Below are 21,228 nucleotides of genomic sequence, written 5' to 3'. Positions count from 1 at the left end.
TTAATTTCTCGCCCCCCCCGCTCCCGCCCTCCGCTCCGTCGAGTGTTCACAGGGCTGCTGACTGCTGCTACTGAAATGCCAACTTGCATTTCTCATCATTAATTTCTTTCTAAATGTCATTAGTAATTGTTCCTGCTGCACCAAAGAGTACAATCTAGGCTTCCACCAGGAGCCACCCTGGTCTCCGGCAGACTCTGCCGGTGGGGACCAGGGCCCCTGCCATATCAGAGCCCAGCCTCCTAGCAGGAAGTGGCCAGCCACACTCCCAAGAAGAGGTTGTTGAGCAGAAGTGGTCCGAGCACACGGAAGCCTATCCAGGGGCCTGGAGCAACGGACACCAGCCCAGGAGCCAGGCTGCCTAGGTTTCTGTCTCCACCGCTGACCACCCACGTCTCAGCCTTCCACCTGTAAAAGGTATAAAAAGACCGTACTGGCTGCGCTGGTTGAGGGAGGCGAGTGAGGCTTCCCACTAAGCTTGACTCGGGGTGTTCCTGATAGTCTTACTATTTCTTGCTCCATACCACCAGGACTGCAAGCTCAACTCTGCCACCAACAAGCTGTGGGACATGACATCAACTCCCTGGTGTCCCTGAATATGACCTATCAAAAGTAGTGAGCCCAGCACTCAGGAGGCCAAGGCAGGAGGATAAGTGCTGGAAGTGTCCCTTGGCTACATAGCAGCGGCCTATCTCAACAGAGTGGAAGTGAGACGGTAATGCCAACTGCCACTTCTGCCCCCAATACTGTCCCCTTTACCATGTCCTCCTGGGATCTGGGGCTCAGAGGCCTCTTGTGCAAAGGTGATGTCCCATCTAAGAGGGGTCATATGCCCCAGGTCCCAATGACCAAAAGCTGCAGAGCCTCACAACCGCGCCCTGCCCATGTCCTTCCTGTATACTAAATACCCTGTCTCTGTCCACGTGGGGTAAAGCTTTGTAGTGTGCAACTCTCTGTGAGCACTGAAGCGACATGTCACCCACTGTCACCGGTATTGTCACTGTTACTAAGAAACTGAAGGCATTTGGTCCTGCCTAAAACGGCGCCGGCGAGGGGCTAGGCTCAAAGCATACAATGGTCCCAGACTCACGGCTCCTGGCAGTCCCCCATGCCCATCTGTCACGATGGCATGGTGCCCCCAGAAAGTTGGTTGGCCCCAGCCCCAGGACATGAATGGCAGGCTCCAACAGGCAGCCCAAGACCCATTCTGAATGCCATCTCTGCTCAAAGCTGAGCCTCTGGGGAGGCTCCCAGTCCCCACATGGGCCTCATCATGGTTCATTGTTCAGCTAGACCAAACCCTGGGGCCCAGAGGACATCTAAGCGGAGCTGGCCACAGGCTCCAACTACTCTTCCACTCCCCTTCTGTGACTGTCACAAGTCCTTACGCACCCAGGGCTGCTGGAGCAGCTGGAATCTCATGCCCCAGTGGATGCGCTTGGTGCTGGCCTCACCCCTAGAACTGACCTCATGGGAGACAAGGCTTCGATCTATCCCGGCATCCTGAGGGCTCTTCTTCACTTCCCACAGCCTTGGGTGCACTCTCTGACAAGGAGGCCCAGAGAGCGGCCCTGGGAAGGGAAGGGCTGGCCCTGGGAAGGGCTGGCCCTGGGATACCAGCCAGTATACACTTCACTAGATTATTGACACAGACCCTAGGCTCCTTCAAGACGAGACTGGTGTTCATTTTGGGTTCCTCTGCACACAGACCCCAAAACTGCCACACACAGTCCCTCAGGACACGTACTGCCCCCAGTGGTGATAGCAGGGATGACAATAATTGTGGTCAGTGAGGAGATCACACTTTATAGTGGACAGAGAGGCCTTGTCCCCTTGGACATCAGACACTGATGACAGCAAGAGGTAACCTGCAGTGGGCAGAGGCAGGGTCTGGGTCCAAGGCGTCCTGGAGAGTCCTGTGCGGCCCAGCTATGCAGCTGCCTTAGAAGGCTTCAATTGTTTGATTATTGATTGATTAATTTGATCAATCTGTTTTGGATTTTTTGGAGATCTTTTATCCAAAATGCTTGACACAAGAAGCATTTCACATTTTGGAGTTTTTTTTTTTTTAATTTGGAGTACCTGCAAATGTAAAATGTAGAGTCTCTTGTAGATGGGACTCAAGTCCACACTCAAAATTCATTTATATTTTGTGTATATGCTAAAGGAAATTTTATATAAATTTAAAGTAATTTTCTGCCTAAAACATGGAATCGTGGTGTGGAATTTTACACTTGTGACATCGTGCTGGCTCACAAAAACACTGGAATTTTAGAGCTCTTGAGATTTCAGTTGTAGATTAGAGCTGTGCAGTTTTGTCCAATGGGACTGAGGCAGTGGGGCAGTCCTGTATGATCATCCTGCACTCAGCAAGCATGAAAGAAAGGTCCAATCCTATGAATGGACTGTCCTTTCCACACAGCAGGTGCATGGCTCTAGGCCTTTGTGTGTCTCCGTTGCCTGTACACACTCCTGTGGCACATAGTAGGTGCTCATCAAACACTGAGGCAACACTGAGCACATTGGGGTACCACTCACTGACTGAATTAAGAAGATCCTGGGCCCCAGACCATGGTTGGGATGATGATGACAGTGGTAACACTGGCCAATGCCTGCAGACTTGGCGATGGAGGCTTTGCAGGCAACACTACCATCAGACCCTCCAAACTCCACAGGAAAGAAACTTTCTCGCTGGGCTCCTGAGGCTCCAGGGTCACACAGCTGCTTGGTAGCAGGGCTGGAATTCAAAGGCAGGCTGGACTGCAAGGGCGGGCAGATATGAACTGTTCTGGGTTCTTCCTGACCTAGTGGGAACACAGCGGCCTAGCTGGAAAGTCACTAATGCTAACCCCAAGGGTCCTGGCTTCCGGAAACCTCCACCCCCGGGAACAACCACCCAGGCAGCAGAACCAGTCCCTGTCAGCAGAGGTGGCAGCTGCACTCGGGGCGGTGGAATGCCTATGACGCCTCCGAGAAAGGAGGTTCCAGAAGACTAGCTGCCAGCTCGGTCCTTAGGCCCCAGGGCTCCTGGCCTCACGAGTGACCAACTCCAGTGTTAGCAACAGAAGCAAACTCCCAGGGGCCACTGGGGTGTCTCCCACCCCAGTCCCAGCCAAGGCCAAGCTCTGCTCTCCCTCCGGTGGTGAGGTGCCCGGGGCCAGGCCATTTTTAAAGCAGACAGAAGAAGGCATGCTAGTCACAGAAAGCGCAGCTAACGAGTCAAATGCTAAGCATATGCCTACAGCACTTTTACTTTTTAATTATTATTAGTTATAATTATCTGGCTGGATCTGACAGCAGCAGCAGCACCAAGAAGCAAGGGAAGTGGCTCCTCCATTACCCATCTTATCAGACGGAGGCTCTGAGAATGGGCTCGATGTCTGCAGACTACAGCCTTCCTTCTCTCTCTCTCTCTCTCTCTCTCTCTCTCTCTCTCTCTCTCTCTCTCTCTCCTCTCTCTCTTTTTTTTTGTTCTTTTTCTGCTTGTGTTCTCCTTCCTACTTCCCAAGTGTTCAAAACATATAGTAAAATATATGGGAGAAAAAAGGAAGGGATGGATGAAAAGATGATGGATGACTGTGTAAGTAGATGGTGGGTGTATAGGTAAATGAGTGAGTGGATGGATGGATGGATGGATGGATGGATGGATGGATGGATGGATGGGTGGATGGATGGGTGTGTGGATGCATGGATGGATGGATGGATGGATGGATGGATGAATGGATGGATGGATGGATGAGTGAGGGGTAGGTGAGCATGTTGTGGGTGGGTAGACAGGCTAATGAATGGGTGGGTGGGTAGAGGCGTAGAGGGTGGTAGATGGACAATGGGTGAATAAATGAGTATGTGCTAGAGTGGATAAGATGAGTTGATAGGTGGATGTAGAGGAGATGAGTAGGGAAATGGATAGGTGGGTGGGTGAGTGGATGGATGGATGGATGGATGGATGGATGGATGGATAGATGGATCTGTCAATGAATGAATGGGTAGGTAGGTTGTAGTGGGAGGATAAGTGCATGGGTAGGTGGATGAATGGAGGGAGGAGAAAGGGATGGAGGGTGGATGGATGGGTGAATGGATGGATGGAGTGATACATGGGTGTGTGATGGGTGCATAAGTGGATGGATGGATGAAATAAGTAGGAAGACAAATATGTGGTGAGTAGATAAGATTGGTGGAGGGATGAATAGAGGGATGATAGGTGGATTGATACGTAGATAGGTGGCAAATCTATTGGTGGACGGATGGAGAGTAGGAGATGAGCAGGAAGACGACTAGAAAGTGGGTTGATGGGTGGGTGGGTGGATGGCAGAAGTCTTCATCCTCCAAAAGCTCACATTTGCACAAGAAATCAGGAATATACGGGTTATTTCTAACTCGTATTGGCAAAGGAGTCTAGAGTTAAATCAAGGACTAGAAAAGCTGGAGGGAAGATGAGGGAGAGCATCCCAGAGATGGGGCCACTTGGGCAGGGTTGAAGAAGGGGAAAGGAAGGGTGTTCCATCAGGAAGATGGGCAGATGCCTCACACTGGCTTTCTCCACTTCAGGTCTAGGATGAAATGCTAACCTCTCTTGACCATCCAATCCAATTGTTCAGCCTTAACTTTCTCTGAGTGTGTGTGCATGTGTGTGTGTACACACATGTACACACCTCTACACTACCTCCATCACAATACAATTCATGAATTTACTGGCTTACTGTATCTCCCATAGAATATTACCTGTGTGGTTAAGGTCCTGTTTGTGTCCCAGCTTCACCCGAGGCTGCGGAAATGTCATCAGGTTGTGAGTGTGTGATAAATGAATAATGAAAATGGGGGGAGGGACTGGGCAAGAAGGGTCCCAGCAGAACTCAGACCACACCCCCGGCTCACAGACACCTCCCCCTGGCTGGGCACCAGGATCCAGCCTGGCAGGGCAGGGCCCTCGCCATCAGACTGCTCCGGGTTGCTTGTTAGAGCACCAGCTCTGCTTTTAATCAATTGTAATCATTTCGCTGGAAGCGGCATGATTAGGCACACACAAGCAAACAGCGTGAGCTAATCCTTTAAACAGGCCCGCTCGGTGCTGTGCTGGCCGCTTGGCCGCCGCGGGCCAGCTCGGAATCACTTCCTACGGCCCCTGGCTTTGTCACTGAGGGCCTCAAGAGTACAGGACACGGAGTAGGCCCAAAGTTCCTTCCCCCTGCCTAGTCCACCAAGGAGAAGTGTGTGTGTATAGCCATGTGAACGTGTGTGTGTGTGTGTGTGTGTGTGTGTGTGTGTGTGTGTGTATGTGTGTGCGCACGCGCACGCACACGTGAGTGCACATGTCATGAACTTGCAAGTGCCCAGGCAGGTTGTCCCCACCAGCTCAAAATGCCAGAGCATTACTTTGGAAGAAAAAGAAGTTACAGCCCTAGGACTCCACCCACACTGTGACAGCACCACACAAGTCCCTGAACACCGTAAGAAGCCGGAAAAGCAGTACCAAGAAGCAGGAGGTCTCAGGTACTGCATTCGCCATGGCAGAGTTATCCCCTCTTCTCCCCAGCCCAGCCTTAACAGAAGCCACCCCGTGGCTCCTCTGCAGGCCTCGAGCCTGGCTCCCGGCAGGGCAGCCCCACCAACAGCCTTCCCACCCAGCTCACCCAGGAACGCTTTCTTTCACATCTCCTGTTACTGCCCCTCCTGCTACCTGCTTGGCCCAACTACTAAAATAGTTTCTGGGTCCCCTGACAACAAGGCTTTTTATAGTTCAGCACTGCAGGCCTCATTTAAATCTATTAGCTCATATAAATGGCAATTTATTTAAACTTTGGAGGGTTTCTGTTTGCCTCAGTAGCAAAGACAATCTGGTTTGGTGGGGGGACTCTGCCATTTACTTGTGACCTCAGACAAAACTCCCAAACCTCCCAGAGCCTCAGTTTCCATTTCTGTACACATGTCTGTACACATGTACTCCATGTCTGGAGCAACTCGCTCAAGGCTGTGCTGAGACAAACTGTACCAACTGCTAGAGACAGGGCTGGGTCACGGCAGAAACGAAGCGAGAGTTTGTCACCACTGGTGTTCAGCCCACTCAGGGACGTGGCCACCATCAGAGCCCAGCCCTGGAGGCTTGGTAGCAGTGCACTGGCCCAGGCATCCCGGTGAAGAGCAGAAGGCAGAGCAACCCCAAAGAGGGGAAGGGCATGCCATCCGTGCTCTGTTAGAGGGCACAGAGGTGCCCAAGGGGATGTGGAGACAGCTGGGCTGGGCGGGCAGAGTCTGCCGCCCCTTCCTTTGGGTTGGCGTACCCTGGCAAGGGGCCGACAGGGCCCCAGGCCTTCATCTGCTGAGGCCTGAGGCTGAGAATACAAGGCCAACAGCCCTGGCATTTTCCGAGTGTCTTATTCCCTAATCATATCTCCATCCTGCCCCTGCTGAGCCAGAGAAAAGGCCAGGGTCACAGGAAATGGAGGCAGGGGGGCCTAGGGCCATGTCCTCCCGTCCCCCCTGATCTCAGTGCTTCTCTCCAAGCCTCAACATGGCCGTCTGCTGCACACAGCATTCAGGCTAGCGTGGTTGCCTCAGATGGAAGTTCTCAGAGTCCTGCTTTGTTCCAGCTCAGAAAATAGAACTCCAAGAGGGAAGAGACCTTACAAATCCATACGATCTTCAAATTGCCTAAAAGGGAACTGCAGGAAACAATGGTCAGACCATCGACCACATGGTCTTTCCTGTGTCCACCTTGGGCCAGGCATTTCTGCGTGGAAGGTCCGGACTCCCCGCACTGTACAAATAAGGAAGCCAACAGCCACAGGCCGCACAGTGAGGGCACAAGAAAAGCACAAGGCGACTGCAGAGAAGATGGAGCCCCACTGCCTAAGGGACACTTGGCTCTTGCGGACAGGACCCCAAGAACCCAATGTCATCTCCTGCTCTTTGGATTCCAGAAGCCACCTACGTTGCTACAGTTTCATTCGCCCTGAGGCTTTAGCTCTCTCCAGAGAAGAAAATCAGGAGTAGCCGATCAAACACCGTGCCTTTTCCCAAAGCTTGGGGTCCCCGAAGCATGCTGGGAAGCCTCTTCACTCCAGAGTTGCAAACACTTAGGGACAATGGGCTCCTGGAAACTCCCTGAGGTCAGCCTGGGTCCCCACACCCAGCATGTGGCCTGAGCACACAAGTGTACTGCGGGTGCCTGGGGGCGGTGACAGAAGTCCTTCTTGTCCCTCCTGTCCTTGGCCCACCCACAGGCACTGACACCGGCCTGCTTTCTGTACTGGAACATTCTTGTTTTTCCCGAAATGTCATGTCGGAATGCACATGGCAGGTCCTGTGAGTCTGACCTCTCCTGCTTGGCCTAAGAAATCCCTCCAGGTTATTTCAACATGCATAGACACTGTCCAGGAAGTGCCACCCACTCACCAGGAGTGAATGATGGGAGCTTTCACTGTGGGGCTGCTGCCAGCATAGCTGTTGTAGTTACTAGTGTAGGGGGTGTGTGTGTGGGGGGGCGGTCTCAGCTCCTCTCTCTCTGGACAAATGCCCTGGGTTGATTCTGGGGAACGACAGCTGTGTGCTTAACTTCCTTTTTGTACTGTGGCTCTAACGGGTTGAATTCCCACGGCGGGGTGCCAGAGTTCCCGGCTCTCAGGCCCCAGGCCCCAGACAGGCGCCCAGCTTTCTGTATTGGCCTGGCTTCAGCCACTCTGGTATTGCGGGTGGCATCACACTGTGGCTTTCTCTACTCCTTCTTGTCACAACTGACATCCATCTTCTCTGGGAGGCCTGCCTGTCAAAAGGTTTTGCTCATTTCATTGAGTTTTAGAGTTCCTTACACATTCGCTCAAACTTTTATCAGCTCTGTGATGAGCAAGGACCTCTTCCCTGCCCGTGGCTTCCCATTCTCTCAGCAGTGTCTTTCCAAAGCACAGTTTCAAAAATCTGGATTTAGGATGTAAATCAGCCTTCTCTCCTGCTTGGGCTCCTACCACAACGGAAGTGGAGCCGAACCTCCACGACCCTATACACGTTGCAATGATCTGTGCTCCAGCTGCTTCTCCCTGCCCACTAGGCCCCGCCCTTTGCTTCGGCTGGGCTCTGCCTGCTCTTGACCTAGCTGTACACATATCTCATAACAGCCACAGGCCCTTGCACACATGGCTCTCTGCCACAGAAGCTTGCCTGCTCACCAACTAAACTTTAGCCCTAGAACTGGTACTAGGTACACATTGAGGCCTCCATACACAAGCACCACATAGATAAGGAACACCCCTTCGTCTCCTCTCATGCTCCCAGTCATGCATAAACACAGTTTATCCTAAGTCCTTTGACTCAATCTCAGCAGAGCAAGGTGAACTCAGAGGTAAGTAAGTTTGCACTTCCCTCATTCTGGAAACTGTGTCCTGTGAATGCACCCGCTCTTCAGAGGCAGACACAGAACACCAACAAGCCTGCAGGCGTCCAGCACTGTCACCCTTCTGGCCCCACAGCAGAACATTCCAGTCCTGCTCAGACCCACACTGTGCATCTTCTCCTCAAGTCCTCTTGGCCCACGGTCCCTGTGCCCACCGACTCTAGCTTCGGAGAGCCTCCTGACTCAACATCATAGGTCCCAAGAGGCAGCTGAGGCCCAGCAAAGGTGGGTGTCCTGGCTGGCCTCACCGTCTGTGGCTCCACAGGTTCTGACATGGCACCCAGGAGAACCCTCAGCCTCGCTTTTTTCACATAGACGGGACAATCCAGACCAGCTTCAGTTAATGGCGATGAAATCGTGGGGCTTGAACACCCTCCTCAAACCCAGAAAATTGCTATTCAAGTTACTGAACGAAAGCCATTATTTGCATAGATTTAGTGTTGCTACACTTCCCATTTAAGTGGTCTGTAATTAAAATAATTAATTGCAGAAAACAGTAACTTGTTAAGGCTATAATTTAGGGAGATTCTTGTGCTTGAGGATTCCACTCAAAGGTTATTAGGGTGACCAGGCAACCAGTGGCTTCTAGGGACCTCTTTTCCCTTTTGGTAGTGCTGGAGATGGGTCCTAGGACTTGTGCATGTTAGAAAGCACTCTACCACTGAGCTACATCCCCAGCCTCTAAATTCTTCTTATTTAAGGCAGGGTCTAACTTACCCAGGCTGGCCTTGAACTTTTGATCTTCCTGCTTCAGCTTTCTGAACAGCTAGCATTACAGGCTTCATTATTCTTGGGTTGGTCCCTAGCCCAAGGTTAGGCAAAGGCAAAGTGAGGCACAGTATGTTACCCTAGTTTCCCAATACCTGTACATTCAGGAAGTCAAGCTAGTCCCATGGTACCACTGATGGGCCACAGAAACGGGAACAGAGAGTCTCCTCTTTCAGGGAGAAACTTGTTTGTTTGTTTATTTATTTACTTACTATTTATTATGTATCTTTCCCTCCCCACCCTCACAAGCACACATTCCCGTGTGTGTGTGTGTGTGTGTGTGTGTGTGTGTGTGTGTGTGTGTGTGTGTGAGGGGGGGGGGGGACATGCATGATGTCTGGTGTAAATGTAAAGACCAGAGAACAAAGTTGGGTGTCTGTCCTCATCTTCCACAATGAGGGGGTCTCTTGGTTGTGTGTTGCTGCATGCACCAGGCTAGCTCTCCCGTGAGTGTCCAGGGATTCTCCCATCCTCACCTCCCGTCTCACGGTTGAAGCAACAGGATTACAGGTACGAGCTACAGCACCTGGCTTTATAAGAGTTTTGGGAATTGCGAAGCCAGAGCATCACATATACGTAGCAAGCATTTTACCCAGTGAACCACATCTCCCAGACCCTCAGGGAGAAGTCTTAAAGCCAATGAGAAGAGACCAGTTGTTCCCCTCATGGCATCTGGGACAATAGAAGAGGGCAGAGCCAGCCAGGAGTAAGAAAGGAGAGGTGTACAGCAACTGTGACATTATGTACTAACAACAGTGGTTCAGACACACTAAGGTGTTCGTAAGCAGCCTGTTCTGTTGAGTTACGGAAAGCCTCATCCCTCAGGGGATCCTGGCCTACTCTGATAGACGGGCCACACAAGTAAGGCAGGTAAGGTAGGACAGGATGTGAAAGCTGTATTTGGGAGAAGGGGCATGTGCTACCAGGCGGACGAGGCAGCTTCCCAGGCTGCCCAGTGTGATTTGGTTGCTAGCCCTGGTCCTGGGGACTGGTTCCTCAATATCCTCAGCACAGAGGCTCAGAGTACGGACCCAAGACAGCAAGAAGGACCTGAGCCTCCACTGATGGTGGTCTCCTGGAAGTGGAGCCCTGCCCTGGCCTACTCTGTTTAACTGGATGCCTAACTCATCCACACTGGAAAGGGAGTGAAGGCCACAGGAACAATATACGAATGTATGGGAGTTCAGAGGGTTTGCCGAAAAGAAAAGAACCCAGTACTCTCCAACATCTCGTCACTCAGCCAGAGCTGAGCTCAATCAGGACTCAGCGAGCCAATGGCAAATCCCTGTTTGCACCTTTTCTGGGTCTATTTTCAACAGTTATGCAGACAGGGTGATCTGCAGCCTCAAGAAGAAGGCCCAGGCCGACAGTGACGCACGCCTTTAATTCCAGCACTCGGGAAGCAGAGCCAGGCGGATCTCTATGAGTTCAAGGCCAGCCTGGGCTATACAGCGAGTGAGATCCAGGACAGAAACCAAAACTACACAGAGAAACCTTGTCTCAAAAAGAAGAAGAAGAAGAAGAAGAAGAAGAAGAAGAAGAAGAAGAAGAAGAAGAAGAAGAAGAGGAGGAGGAGGAGGAGGAGGAGGAGGAGGAGGAGGAGGAGGAGGAGGAGGAGAGGGGAGGGGGGGGGAGGCCCAGCCTGCCCTGCACCAGGCACTGCTACAGCCAGGAAAGTGATGGGTGACTGTCAGCCTCCTGCTGTGGGTGGGTGTAAGGTCACTGGGTGCAGGCACAGTACTGCACAGGTATGAAGTAAGTGTTGCCCTGCGGGTTGATGCACCTGTGAGCACAAGGCACATCTTCAGGGATCTTGTCACACGCCAGCTCCCTTCTGCTTCCTCAGCAGCCTCAGCTCCCCGACCTGTGCATTCAGATAGTGACGCTCCGGCTCGCCCTCAGGAAGCCAAGCATGGAGTGACGGTGTGGCTTGTGTGGAGAAACTGATTGCTTCGCTTCCCAGTGGAAGCCGGAAGAGCTGGTGCACTCATTGCCCCTCCCTCCTCCTCCTCTCTGCATGGTGACCATGGAAACATAGATGGGCATGGACCCTCTGTGGGCACAGGTCATCAGGACCATGAACTCTGCCTGGATCTGCCACATGAACGACAAATAAGCCTTTGTTCCAGGCTACAGTAATCTCAAGGATGCCGCTGCTGCAAGCTGACCTCCCTACTGTTACTGATAGCAGTGAGTCCCAGTGGGCAGCATTCCTGAGCATCCATGGGGCTTGGTTCCAGCGGATGGGAGTCTGGTCTCTGGGACTGCGGTGCTAATCTGTATGAGTCTGCTACCCCTCGGTGTGTGCACTGCCAGTGCCAATGATGGTGCGTGGGTGGGAGGAACACTCTCCTTTACATAGTGATGCTATTACAAGGCATGACTTTCGTGTGAGCATGAATGGTGTTTCTGGTGGGCATGTGAACTCCTTCATGTTAATAAGAACTTCCTGGAAAAACCAGTGGGACAGAAAGTTCTGGATCCAGATCCAGATCTTCAGAAAATCAATACCAAGTAAAAAGGGAAGGAGGCCCATGGGACTCAAGGGCAGGGCTGCAGGTGTCCATCCAGTGGTGCCCTGCATGAGGATCCCTTGGCTATGGCAGATTCTGGAGGATCAAGAAAACTGGTGGAGACCCCTGTGGCCTCCTGAGGGCCACACTGGCCTCAGTACTTGTTGCCCTTCCTCTGAGCTGGAGCCAATAGACCTCCACTCCTTTTTATATTCCAATTGCCTGGGCAGAGCTGAATTCAGGTTGCATGAGCAGCCACACAGGCCTCCAGCCACAAAGCCAAACCCAGCCAAATACTATCAGATAATCTGAGTGGGGAACAGAAGGAAGGGGCCCACTAGAAAGCATGATGGGTATGAGCTGGAGTCTCCTGCTCCAGGCTCAGCCCTCTTCTGTAGGCTCCCCCAAGAATCCACAGGCTGGTACACACTATTTAGCCAGTCAAGAGGGCAGCTGCTGGTGCAGAGGGGCTGGCACACTCACCTGCAACTCTGTCTGGAAGAAGAACTTCTGTGGGCACTGCGAGCAGTCGTAGATTTTGTCCTCTTGCCCATGCACGGCGAAGATATGTTGCTGTAGCTTGTTGGCCTGGACGAAGACTGCACACACACACACACACACACACACACACACACACACACACACACACACACGACAGTCAGAGACCAGCCTCGGCCTCAGCCCCACCACCTCTCGAAAATAGGGGTCACCAGGCATGGGTAGGGTTGACCATGTACTACTTCTGGGAGCATTAGTCCCTATCAGAGGACACTGAAGTGGATGAGCTAAGTTTTGCCACTTGGGAGCTGTGCAACCTTGGGAAAGACAATTAAGCTCTCTGGGCTCTGTACCTTCCTTGGAACACTGGCGTTAACTGTAGTAAACACCTCACTGGATATCTAGGAGGGACATATGGGCAAATATGGGTGAGGTGTCTAAAAAATAATAAAGAAGTGCATGTTAAAGACCGTGAATGTGGGGGCTGGAGAGATGGCTTAGTGGTTAAGAGCTCTGACTGCTCTTCCAGAGGACCCGGGTTCAATTCCCAGCACCCACATGGCAGCTCACAACTGTCTGTAACTCCAGTTCCTGAGACCCAACACCCATGGCAAAACACCAATGTATGTGAAATAAAAATAAATAAATTTAAAATATTAAAAAAAAAAAGACAGTGAATGTATCCTCTATCAGCTGAAGGCCTTCGCACTGCAAGGCAGTCATTGTTATCCCATCTGACAGAGAAGAAAACCAAGGCTCCAGGAAGGTTAAATGACTTGCCCAAGGTCCCACTGCAAGCAGGTTGCTGAGATAAGAATTAGGTCAGTATAGCGCAGTGCCTGGTCCCAAGCAGTTAGTCAACCCCATGGATCACTGTTCCTGTCGTCAGGGTTACTGTCTGCATCCTTGCACACAATGCTAACAGATGGGCAGAGGATCCTGAGTTGGGGGAGGGAGGGAGGGAGGGACCAGGGTGTTCCAGGGTGGCTGGGCCCCTAGAGGCATGTGCATACACATGTGTGTCATGAGCAGGTCATAGCGGGGGCTTCCCTTCCCAGTGGCAGCAGTCTCCATGGTAGCTCAGTCCTGGGCACACCCAGGAGGTCACCCAAAGCAGCTGTGTGTCTGGGACATGAGCACTTCAGAGATAGCCTCCTGCCAGGCGCCCCCCCTGGGGTGGGCTTCCCGCAGCGGTAGACAACAGATGTCATGGAGGCCGGAGCCCCGCTCCCTGTGCACACCGGCTGCCATCTGGGCAGCAGGAGGGGGCCGGCAAAGCCCCCCCCCCCCCCCCCCCCCCCCGAGATGTGCCTCAGGCCGGGACAGCCGCTCACTTGCTGGGGCTGGCAGCCAGCCTGGGGGCTGGAGACTTGGCCAACAAAGCTGCCCTCAAGCTGCTTGGCTGAAGCCTGGCTGGGACAGAGGGCTCAAAGGCTGCAAGTGGAGAGTATACAGAGCAGCCCCACTGATGCTGGATGGAGCTCAGGGCTCCACAGAGCATGGAGGAACCCAGGAAAGGGCTGACTAACAGCAACAGAGATGCCGAGGCTCCAGTGGACAGCTGCTCAGCCACAGTAGGAGGGACAGGAAAGGTGTCACCCAAGCTACCCAAGAGGAAGGGACAGATGGGCTATGGGTCAGCTCTCTATTCAGGGAGACAGGGCTTCAAAGGGGAGGGGGGCCGAGAGGCTGGACTCCAGCCACAATACCAGGCAGGTTCCTCCCCACTCCCATGCATCCTTGTCATGCCCACATGAGTACCATACCTGTGAAGCACACGGGGCACTTGAAAGTACCACCCATGCCCTCGAAGCTGTGCTCAATGAGGTGGCAGAGGAGCTTGGCTGGGGAGTCGAACATCTGGTTGCACAGCTTACACTCATGGTTAATGCCTTCCTCTGCAAGGGAAAGTGACAATTTCAGTGAAGCTCACACAGGAGCAACCAGCGCCAAGGCACCCTGCACCAGTCCCATGACACCTCACACCAGCTCCAGGACACCACCCTGCACCAGTCCCGTGATGCCCCACAATGCCCCACACCGGCTGCAGGTCAACCTGCACTGGTACGTCTCTGATCGCTGGAATGGAAGCTGGTGTAGGGACCACAGACACAAGCCATCTCTCTGATTTGGATGGCCCAGTCCTGACTCTTGCAGCAGCCAGGCCTTGGGTTTAGATGTAGGCCTCATGGTTTTTCCTCTGGTCACAAGCCATGTTCAACAGCTCGAGTTCTGAGACCCTGCAGAAAGCGGGGCATACTGGGTACTCGATGGTAAAGAGAGTAACCAGGTCTTTAAAAATCCAATTGCATATTCATGGAGTGTGTGCGATGTGCCAGGAACTGGCTAGAATGAGCTACGCATTCTTCAGAGAATGAAACAGATAATGTCTTTCCCTCATTCCAGTGGGGATGGAGGGTGTGGAGCGTTGGTTGGTAAGCTGGGTGTGGGGGTTACTCTAGAAGGGAGGGACCCGAGAGGGGCAGAGTGGGAGAAAGTGGATGAGGGAGTTTGGTGAGACCCTAGAGGAAGTTGCAACAAGCAAGCTGTCTCTTTTGTGGAAACAGCTGCCTATGCTGTAGGTCACAGGAATGGGCAGATTCTTCGATCTGCTTCCTACCAGAACAAATGCTCCCATCTGGGAGCTGCTACAACACCTAAGCCTTCACTCAGTGGTGCCCAGAGAGTGGAGAGAGTCAAGGACCATGTCCTGCCTGCTCACTTGCTGGGCTTGAGCTGAGATCCATGCTTTCAGCCCAGTGGTCAGAGAAGGGGTGGGCTCCCTTACTTGAGTATCTCAGTGTGCCTCAGTGTCCTCTCTTAGAAGCCCTCAGTATCATCCTCCCTCTTATAGTCAAGGTATGAATTAATGAGTTAATTTATATAAAGCAGCACACAGCACACAGCCAGTGCTCAATTAGTGTTTACTGCTGGGCATGGCTGTTTTGGCAAAAATGCAATCTGGGACAGCCAAGGACACAGCCCTCCCTTGGCTCCCCGGGGGAACTGGGCTCACCAAAGGTGCCAGGTGCTCTGATTTGCCCTCAAAGGCAAGAATTAGGTAGCAGAGGGGCCCTGCTGGTGGCAAGCCACAGACACAGATGGGCTGAGCCTCCTGGCGAGTCCCTGGGTCCCCAGGCCCTGGCAGGAATGCTGGGACAGCAGGCTCTCATTCCCCTGGCCCAGCTCATCCCCCACACCCTGGGCACCCCCACCGCTGAGCTGCTCACTCGTTATGTGCAGGTGGGCCTGCCCCACATAGCCCAGTGGCTGGAATCTGCCGGGTTTTTGTCGTGTCCCCGGAGCCCCAGCAACTAGGCCACGTGCACCCGGCAGAAATGCGAGCAGATCTTCCCTCCACACTAGTGGAAAAGAGACTCATTGACAAGTTTGGGGACGTGGGGCAGGCTCAGCACGCTTGCCACAAAGGCCCCACGCACCTCCTCCACTTCCCAGGGGAGATACTCATTGTAATTAGCGATGACTTCCAGTGTGGGGGCTGCCTCTAAAGACCCCCCAACATGCCCTGCACTCCTCCCCACTACACCAACAATGCTTCTCAGAGCCTGGTGTATGGATGAATGAATGCACGCAAGAGTGGATGAGAACCACCCTTCTGTACGGCTCTCCTATGGCAAGGCGGACGGCGGCGGCTCTGTTCACGACTGAGGCCGGGGTAAGAGCCACAGCTGTGAGAGGTTTCCGCAGAGCTTTCCAACAGCGGAGTCTCAGAAGCAGTGCGGCTGACTAGGAAATGGATTTCCAGGAAGAAGAAACGGGTTCAGAGAATGAGGTCACTTGCTAAGATTGGGGTGTTGCTCTGTGCAGGATACAAAGCTTATCACACGTGTGCGGCCCACTCCCACCCCCCCACCTCACCCTCTCACACTGCTCCGGAACCCCAGACTTTCCAGTCCCAGCACCTGTGGGCAAGGATGACTGGGCAAGGATGCTGCCTGGCTGTCCTGCAGCTCCCAACACACAGGCCACCTAGAGCAGGGCTCAGGAAGCAGTCCTGAGGAGAGGCGCCCAGCTGGGCCTCTGCCCCTGTCTGGCTAGAGCTGGCTCTGCAGCAGGGATGAGTGATGGCTGAGGGCTCTGACTCCAAACAGAGCCTTTCACCACTCGCCTGTGAATGGGGCTGGGGCTGTCTGATATACAAACACCGCGAGGACAAAGAAGGCTCCTGCAACTTATAAATCAGAGAAATCATGTCTGACAGTCACTTTCCGTTTCGTGAGCGCCGAGCAATTCATCAGCTGCTCCCCTCTGATTCACAGAGGCAGCTCCGCCCAGCACCCTCGCGTTCATAAATATGTGCACAGTCAGGCGGCCCTGAGCCGCCAGCCGCTTGCGGGGGCCTAAACGGCTGACAAATCACAGCCCAAACCTGTGTCAAAGTGAGGTTCCCGGCTAATTAGATCAAAAGCCCAGTAGACAGACAACGCCTGTCTGGGACCCTTTCCTCTATCTCCCCCAAGTGCTTAAAAGAGTCAGACCTGGGGAAGAGGGGAATAACACACGCAGAAAGTCCAAGTGTGAGGGGACAAAGAGCCTGGGGGATCCCGCAGACCTAGGAATGTCTTCCCCTCAGCACGGCCTTTGATTTGCTCGTCTTCACAAACCGGGCTCCTCCCTACGGCAGGGTGGGCTGCACTCCCTGGGGTGCCCATCAAGTGCACCTCTGCCTAGAAAGCCAGCCCGGAAATGGGGGAGGGCCAGGAGGCGGTGAGGGACTGTCCTAGTTAGTGTGACAAACGCCGCCGCTGGCTGGCAAGCGTGGTGCGTATGACCCACTGTCAGCAAACCCAGTACACCCTGCCGCCATCTCTCTCACCCCCAGGCTCCAACAGCCTCTCCTTCTGTCCCAAGACAGTGGCATCCTCTGAGAATCACTTTTCTGAATTATATAAGATTGCACGGAGCTTACCACACCTCGGAGCAGAATGACAAAGCTGTCTGGGAGCTCTCGGGCCGCTCCGCCCCAGTGTGGGAGCTGGGGGACTCTGAGGTAAGACTCGCGATCACTTCCATCCTCCCTATTCTTTTTTTATAGCACATGACAGGCATCCATAAGAGAGACCTGCACACCTCAAGTGAGTCACACAGCCCCGCTCGTTTGTAAAGTGAAATGCAGATCTCGCCCTGAAATTCAGATCGGCAGACTCCGGCTCCCTGTGAGTCATGCTGGCACAGGGAATCTATTGATTTTGTATAATTTTTTTTTAAAGTGAAAATAAGCCGGGCATGGTGGCATACACCTGAATTCCAGCACTCAGGAGGACTGCTGAGAGGTCAAGGCCACCCTGGGCTACATACTGAGTTCAAGGCCAGCTGGTGCTACATAGCAAGAGCCTGCCTCTAAGACGGTTAAACAAACAAACAAACAAACAAACAAATAAATAAATAAAGTCACAATGTGCCAGACAAACAAGTCAGCAAGCATGAAGCTTCCAGAGCCCCTGTTTTTCTTTTTCCTCTCCTTTGCTCAGGAATAATAAGTGTTAATTTTACACTTCATTTCTCAAAAAAATAATAGGATGTGCTTTTGCTTAAAACCAAGTCAGCTCACTGGAACCTTTCAGGCTGAAACTGTGTCACCCAAAAGAGGAGCCGAGGGCTTTGTGGAAGAGCACCGTGCAGAGATGATAGCTCCCTGTAATGTCCCCGGCACTGACTTTTGTCTCCAAAAGCATTTGATCCGTGGCAGACACATACTTATTTCCATACAGGTCTTGGGGGAGGCTAGGAGGAGAGAGAGCCGATTATCAGAACCCTGAAGGTGAGACTCCAGTGGGTCCCGCTGATGTCAAAGGCAGGCCAAGCACACACTCCGAGGCCATAATTTGCTGCCTGGGAGGGAGAAGCAGCAGGCTGTGGAGGGAGTGGACAGGGCATTGTTCCTGGACTCCACTGAGCTGAGCAGAACCGCTCCAGACGTATTGCCTGATCTGGAGTTGTTGGCAGAGACTCTAAGGGGGAAGCTATTGTCATCATCGTTAATGTGTGTCCCTGTTTAGAAAGGGGATTGGTGACTGCTACCTTGTGTCAATGGGAGGCACAACTAGTCACTTATACTCAGGAAGTGACAATAAAGGACATGCAAGTCTGAACTAGAGACATGTGGGGTTGAGCCTCAGTGCCTCCATCATTTACTATTCATATTTGGGCAATTCACTTAACCTCTTCGTGCTTACGTTCCTGCTAGAAGTCAGGAAGAATACTCACAGGGGTTCTGCAAGGCTGGCAAGCAGATGGCTTCTACCACAGGACTTCTGCCCTTCTTGAAGCTCTTCCCAAACATCCATAACCTCCACTTCTCACGGCATTCAGGTAGACCTCCTTGAAGAGGCCTCAGGAGACACCTCTCACTAAACCAGGGCAGTCTGTCCCCCTTCCTTCACCTTCCCCATCTCGGGGTGCTCACTACCACCACAAGGCTGTCTGCCAGGATGCTGGGTCGCAGGGTTGGGTGGGTAGGTGGGGTGCCTGACAGTCTGCGGCTGCCACAGGTCATCCAGAAACAACGCATACAATGCCTGGAAAATCAGAGAAGGCGCTGGGAAATGCTGTCACATGCCTGTGGGCACTCCCAACCACACTGCTCTCTTATTATCTTTGGATCATCTCAGAAGCACAGCTGTTTCTTGGCTCTCTCAACTGACCCAAGAGGAGAGGGGCCTTGAGAGAAATGAGGGTCCAAGGACTCCATAGGACGTGTACTCTTCCTCTTCTCAGAGTCCACACTAGCCTTAGAAAGCATAAGATAAAGACACAAGACGTGATGACCACAGCCAGCCACTCTGTGTTCTTTAATCATTTTTTTTTTTTTTTACATGCATTGGTGTCTTGTCTGCGTGTATGTCTGTGTGAGGGTGTCGGGTCCCCTGGAACTGCAGTTACAGACAGTTGTGAGCTGCCATGTGGGTGCTGGGAATTGAACCTGGGTCCTCCGGAAGAACAGTCAGTGCTGTTAACCAATGGGCCATCTCTCCAGCCCCCCCTTAATAATTTTTTTGTGGCAAGCTGACAGTGACACTCAGACTCCGGACAAAAGGAGGTGAAGGCCACACACTTGCCCTCCAGTGCCTGGGACAGCCAAGGGGGTGTCCTGTCACCCAGATAAGCAGTGAACCACGGGTCACTGCAACAAGCTGCATCCTCAAAACTCTAACTGGAGGAGGGTGCCAGGCAAAGGGGCCCATTTCAGGCGAGCTCAGCATGGCCTTGACCCTCACCCTGGATGCTGGGTGTTTACGGCTACTTACAAGGAGGGTTGAGCGGGGCAGGCAAAAGGGAGGCAACAAGGGCACCAGTTTCCATGTTTGAGTCAGCTGGGCCCCTTGCCAGCACTAACTCAGGGTTGGCAAGAGAGCTGGGGACTTCCCCAAGTGAGGGAAGGACAGTGACAATGTGGGATGGCGCCCACCGTGGAGTCATCTTTGGAACAGGATTGCTGCAAGTGGAGGAAATGCAAGGGAATGTGGTCCCTGAAGCCATTAGTTAGTTACCAAAGAAGAGCCCCGTGGGCCTACTCCACTGTGTCAGGCATGAGCCCACAGCCTGCCCACAACAGTGGGTCAAAAGAAAGTCCTAAGGTCCCCAGCCCAGGCCCAGACACACCCCCAAACCTCCACCCATGGAGTAAGGGAAGGACAGGGTGCTTCAGTCCCATAAGCAAATGAGGAGGCAGGAAGTGTGTGCCGCGGGGAGACCCAGGAGAGAACACCCTCCCCCACACCTCCCAGGAAAAGCAGACTAGAACAGGAAATAGAAAGTGGCTAATGGGAGTGAGTCCTTTGTTGCCAGCCAGGAACAGAGGTCCCTGGGCAGAAGACAAGAGGGCAGGCGAGTCTGAGTACACACCGCCCTGGGGGTGCTGGGGTGGGGTGGTGACGAGAGATGGTGAAAAGACCAAGGGGAGGAGCTAGAGGGCACACAGAGGTGAGCTGGGCCCTGGCAGCTCCTAGGACAGGCCTCCCCCAGATCACGTACCCCTAACCTCTGGGAACAGAATCTGAAGCTCAGCTTCAGACCCAAGCAGAAGATGATTTCCAGAGTGCTCTGGTGTTTGCAGCTTGTACTGAAATTTGATAACCGTCGATATGGTCTGGAGACTGCTGACCGGAACCCAGGGCACAGCCCTCTAAAGCTGCACCCGCTGATGTGGGAAACCATTTGCTGCAGGGAGAGATCCTGGAAACCCCATGTGCAGGTGACCTCTGCCCCCCACAGCCCAGCATCACCAATACCCCACCCCAGTGCTTGGTGCTATGTGCCCCATACCAGCAAGACTCGGTGGCTACTTGAAGGTCTCACGGCCACCGTCACTGCCACCCCCACCTTGGGTTCACAGTTTCCTAATTAAGCCTGGAGGATGGGCTGTACCCCTCATCTTCCCCAGGGGTACTTTTCTAGGCCTGTCTGGCCAGGAGGGACCCATCATCACACAGTCCCCCGATATTTCAGGAGGGCCTATAAATGAGCTCTGGCAGCCTGAACTGGGGCCCCACAGGGACCCAGAGCCTCTTCAAAACAGAGCCCTGACAATTAGGCAGTCTGAGTTTTGAAAGGCCTGGGATTGATGGCGTGGACAGTAAAAATATCACCTGGGGAGCTGGGTGTAGTCCTTGGAGGGTTGCCTGAGGTCAGTTGCTATGGCAACGGAGAATGAGCTCAACCTTGTAACTGACCCTTATCTTTTTTTGATCTGTGGGCCACTTGGGGCCAAGGCTTGAAATCAACTGGAAAATAATCCGGTCACATATCAGAAGGAAAACTATTTATACTTATTTACCCAGGTACCCACTCACACACACCCCATCCCCTTAGACAGGGAGGCCGAGGCCATAATGAGTCAACGACAACGCGCCAGTATACGTGGAGGCTGTGGGATTTTAGGAAGAAGGAAGCATATTTTTCCCTCAGCAGGATGTAGCCATTGTCATGGACAGGCCCCATGTATGTGGGAGGAGCTGTCAGCCTCTCCCCACAGTCCCTGGCTTTCTCCTAGTCCATCCTGGGCCTTCCTGCCTGTCGATGATTAGCCAAGGTCACTAAGCAAGTGGG

The 21,228-nt window shown here is 53.0% G+C and overlaps 1 protein-coding gene across 5 annotated transcripts in view; it reads right to left on the bottom strand.

Annotated features, from left to right (window-relative positions):
- The window catches only part of Znf423 (zinc finger protein 423), a 304,941-nt gene that overhangs the window by 12,833 nt on the left and 270,880 nt on the right, over positions 1-21,228 (bottom strand). For all 5 annotated transcript variants that reach the window (XM_052727722.1, XM_052727723.1, XM_052727726.1 and 2 more), the window contains 2 exons: positions 13,926-14,057; positions 12,145-12,260 (listed from right to left, as the gene is read on the bottom strand). In XM_052727722.1, coding sequence (XP_052583682.1) covers positions 12,145-12,260; positions 13,926-14,057 — 248 coding nt within the window. The remainder of the gene's footprint in view (positions 1-12,144; positions 12,261-13,925; positions 14,058-21,228) is intronic.

This window comes from Peromyscus californicus, unplaced genomic scaffold (genome assembly GCF_007827085.1).
Source record: "Peromyscus californicus insignis strain IS unplaced genomic scaffold, ASM782708v3 Scaffold_8__1_contigs__length_139910024, whole genome shotgun sequence".
NCBI classification, from domain to species: domain Eukaryota; kingdom Metazoa; phylum Chordata; class Mammalia; order Rodentia; family Cricetidae; genus Peromyscus; species Peromyscus californicus.
This window is presented reverse-complemented; position numbering and strand designations above follow the sequence as displayed.